The following is a 5000-nucleotide window of genomic DNA, read 5'->3' as shown; positions in this document are numbered from 1 at the left end:
TGTTACAGCCATAAAGTTCAAGCAAATCATTGTATTGTTTTTATGTCTGTGTAAAACAATGTTCCTACTTTATTGTAATTGCATATACACTCACATGGAGAGAAAAACAAAGTGAGGGAGAAAGAGAGAAATAAAGAGAGAAATAAAGAGAAAGAAAGAGAGAGTGAGAGAATTCATAAAATTTGGTAAAAATTCTCAGGAACAGAATCCATACAGATGTCCCTACCTACGGTCATCGGTAGAGGGCTGACCGAAGCAGCTGCACTCATTGGTGGTGTAGGGCTGGTTGGAGGTGTAGTCTCGATCCCACTCTCTTCCATCATCTCTTTGACCTTCAACGTCCATGTAAAGGGAGCAGAATCTTACTATATATATTTGTGTGTGTTATTTCAATTATAATCATTATCGCAAGTTGATGTGTGAGCATTTAAGAAAATTAACTTTCATTGCAGACAACAGGTCTGTTTTTAATGTACCGTATTTTCAGGGCCAAAAGACGCGCCGTATCAATGGACGCAGCATCGGTTTTGGGTGCTATTCGCGCATGCTAGCTCGCGTATGCTAGCTCGCGCATGCTAGCATTCTAGCTCACGCATGCCAGCTTGCACTTCGAGTTAACTGACAAGGACAGTATCATCAATGTTATTGGAGCACTCATGACAACACACCAAAACAACAATGACAGGGGAGGGATGTCACTAGTCTCCACACTCCTTAAAGTCAATCAAAACCAAAACTATCACTGAACAGCATACAAGCAAACAATGAAACAAAGAAATAAAATTAACACAAAACATACATCTCTCATGCCATTTATATCCCCAAAAGAAATAAAAATTACACAAAAAGAGTAGCAATACATTCTGGGAGCCTATCAGCCTCAGCCAATCAGATGGCTGGTTAGAGAGATGTGAGTGGTGTGCTTTGCGCAGTGTTTTTTTTTTCTGTTGTCAAAACCTGTCTTGCTTGCAATAACATGAATCATAAGACAGCTGGACAGCTGCCCTTTTGTCCAGCTTCCTGCTGCACATACATACTGGTCTGTTCTTACTCAAACCATCACCAAAATTGACCTTCACAGAATTTATTTGTCACAATCAACGCACAGCAGTCTCAGACTTTGACCAGCAGGGTGTGCCAACATGCACTCTGTCCTCTCCTAAGGAGCTCAGGCACGCCGCCCAAGACAATAGCATGAGGACACGTCAATGGTGCATCAAAAGGCACCTGATCGGTTTTGGGGAATATTTGGGACTTGAAAATACGCCTTATGGTCGCGAAAATACGGTACCTTTGATCCTAGCCTAGGCTGACATTTTTTCTGGAACCTCTGCGGGTCACAGGAATCCCACGGAATGGGAGACAAATTTGCCTTTAATCACGAGAATGAGACGTACATGATAAATAGTTCACTGGAGCAGACAGGAGTGGGATTATCCAGGAATTAGGGGGGGGACCCAGAGAGTCTACGTGGAAGAGGGTACAAAAAACTTTTTTTTTTTTTTTTTATATATATATACTGTAAAAAGCATGACTGTGACTACTATCCCATACATGGAAAAATTGATTGTGCGTTGTTTGGCATAATATGTTAGTGTTATCAAATAGAACTAATTTATCAATTAGGTTTTATTAATTCCTGTTTCATAAAATAAGATGAAAAAAATATATATATAATATGTATATAGATATATATATAGGAATATACATACAGTGAAACCCCGCTACTTCGCGGTTCACCTTTCGCGGGTTCAGTGCTTTGCGGGTCTAAAAAAAATATTCAAAAATTAAAAACTTTTTTGCCCGGGCACAATCGGGGTCCTCAATTCGCTCCGCTCCGCGGGGGCATTGTAGTTTTGCCGAGCGGCACGACGGGGCGCTGGAGCGGTTAGACGGCCGCCGTGCGCCGAAGAAGAGCGTGGGCGAAGAGGAGAGTGGACGAAGAAGAGCACGTTCCCCCGGGCACGATTTGGGGCGACGTTTCGCGCGGTTCGGACCGTACCAGAGCTCCGGCCAGCCGGCGTGGCAGTTAAGCCGAAGAGGAGCACCTTCCCCGGGCACGAGCGGGGCGACATTTCGCTCCGTTCGGGACCGTACGAGAGCTCCGGAGGAGGCCGGCCGGCGTGCGTGACAGTTACGCCGAATAGGAGCACCTTCCCCCGGGCACGGGCGGTGTCAAGCGGCCCCTAAGTTTAACCGAATGGAAGCTCTGGGGGAGGAGGGCGGGCGTGTGTCACAGTTAAGCCGAATAGGAGCACCTTCCGCCCGGGGCACGAGCGGGGCGAAATGAAACCGAGTTCAACCGAACGGAGACACGCTTCGGGGGAAGCAGGTCCGGCGTGCGTGACAATTAAGCCAAGGAGGAGCCCCTCTTCCGCCCGGGCAAGAGCGGAGCGCGAGGCTGTCAGTTATGAATGAATAAATGAAGAAATAAATAAATGAAGAATGCCACCTTTCATTTCACAGGGCACACCGGACGGCGTACCAGCAGGTAAAAGTCGAAGTAATTAAATAAATACAAAAAGAAGTAATTGAATAAATACAAAAATAATGGCTGGGGAATAAAAAAATAAGTTTTAATAATAATTTGTTTTTTTTTGTTATAACATGAATTTCACTCTCTCTCTCTCTACCCGTATTCTATATGGTGTACTGTATACAGGGGGGTATTACTGTATACCTGTTTTTTTTTTAAGCATTTTTGAAGGGGCGCCGCTACTTTGCGGATTTTCAGTTTTCGCGGGTGGTCTCGGTCCCCATTAACCGCAATAACCGGGGTTTCACTGTATATACATATACATACATATATATATATATAAATATAAAAGGGATAGTTAAAATGTTAACTCTGGAGAATAGTCTTTTTTTTTAACTCAGTTAAATATTTTAACTCAGTATGATTTACTTAAAAAATAATTCGCACATCATTTCAGAACAAAACACTGTGCCCCGCAAACCAACATTGCTGGAGTGTGGTGCTTACAACTAAATGTACTGTATGAATTTGGAGAATTGTTTCCTGCAAAGATGACTCCATTTAGATAATATCCAAGGATTAAAGAAAGCTCTAAACGGTCTTTGATTTAAAACATAGCTCATATTTGGTGATTTCCCATTAATTACAAGATATTATTCAAGTAAATACCCGTTAAAAGCTTCACAAAAAAAATGGAAGTAGAAAAAGATGATTAATCGCAATTACGGAATTTTTTGCAATTAATTAGTGTAAAAAAAAAAAAATCAGTCCCTTGACAGCACTTATACACGCACACACATATATACATATATATACATATATAAATATGCATATATATATACATATATAAATATGCATATATATATACATATATAAATATGCATATATATATACATATATAAATATGCATATATATATACATATATAAATATGCATATATATATACATATATAAATATGCATATATATATACATATATAAATATGCATATATATATACATATATAAATATACATAAATATACATATATAAATATACATAAATATACATATATAAATATACATAAATATACATATATAAATATACATAAATATACATATATAAATATACATAAATATACATATATAAATATACATAAATATACATATATAAATATACATAAATATACATATATAAATATACATAAATATACATATATAAATATACATAAATATACATATATAAATATACATAAATATACATATATAAATATACATAAATATACATATATAAATATACATAAATATACATATATAAATATACATAAATATACATATATAAATATACATAAATATACATATATAAATATACATAAATATACATATATAAATATACATAAATATACATATATAAATATACATAAATATACATATATAAATATACATAAATATACATATATAAATATACATAAATATACATATATAAATATACGTAAATATACATATATAAATATACGTAAATATACATATATAAATATACGTAAATATACATATATAAATATACGTAAATATACATATATAAATATACGTAAATATACATATATAAATATACGTAAATATACATACATAAATATACGTAAATATACATACATATATATGTAAATATACATACATATATATGTAAATATACATACATATATATGTAAATATACATACATATATATGTAAATATACATACATATATATGTAAATATACATACATATATATGTAAATATACATACATATATATGTAAATATACATACATATATATAAATATACATACATATATATAAATATACATACATATATATAAATATACATATATATATAAAAATATACATATATATATAAAAATATACATATATATATATAAAAATATACATATATATATATAAAAATATACATATATATATATAAAAATATACATATATATATATAAAAATATACATATATATATATAAAAATATACATATATATATATAAAAATATACATATATATATATAAAAATATACATATATATATATATAAATATACATATACATATATATAAATATACATATACATATATATAAATATACATATACATATATATAAATATACATATATATAAATATAAATATACATATATATAAATATACATATATATAAATATACATATATATAAATATAAATATACATATATATAAATATACATATATATATATATATAAATATAAATATACATATATATAAATATAAATATACATATATATAAATATAAATATACATATATATAAATATACATATATATATATATATAAATATACATATATATATATATATAAATATACATATATATATATATATAAATATACATATATATATATATATAAATATACATATATATATATATATATAAATATACATATATATATATATATATAAATATACATATATATATATATATAAATATACATATATATATATATATAAATATACATATATATATATATATAAATATACATAT

The 5000-nt window shown here is 30.7% G+C and overlaps 1 protein-coding gene across 2 annotated transcripts in view; it reads right to left on the bottom strand.

Moving 5' to 3' along the window:
• Nucleotides 1-5000, bottom strand: part of prrc1 (proline-rich coiled-coil 1) — a 33778-nt gene that overhangs the window by 25761 nt on the left and 3017 nt on the right. The window contains exons 1-2 of one of the 2 annotated variants that reach the window (XM_088282065.1): nt 1398-1454; nt 227-332 (exon numbers count right to left, since the gene is read on the bottom strand). In XM_088282065.1, the coding sequence (XP_088138191.1) occupies nt 227-323 (97 nt within the window). In that variant the 5' untranslated portion in view covers nt 324-332; nt 1398-1454. Of the gene's footprint in view, nt 1-226; nt 333-1397; nt 1455-5000 lie in introns of those variants that run through there. The other variant, XM_088282064.1, reaches the window with a different exon arrangement.

The sequence above is a fragment of the Idiotropiscis lumnitzeri genome, chromosome 18 (genome assembly GCF_059441095.1).
Source record: "Idiotropiscis lumnitzeri isolate Australia: NSW breed Sydney's pygmy pipehorse chromosome 18, RoL_Ilum_1.0, whole genome shotgun sequence".
In the NCBI taxonomy this organism is placed as follows: Eukaryota; Metazoa; Chordata; class Actinopteri; order Syngnathiformes; family Syngnathidae; genus Idiotropiscis; species Idiotropiscis lumnitzeri.
This window is presented reverse-complemented; position numbering and strand designations above follow the sequence as displayed.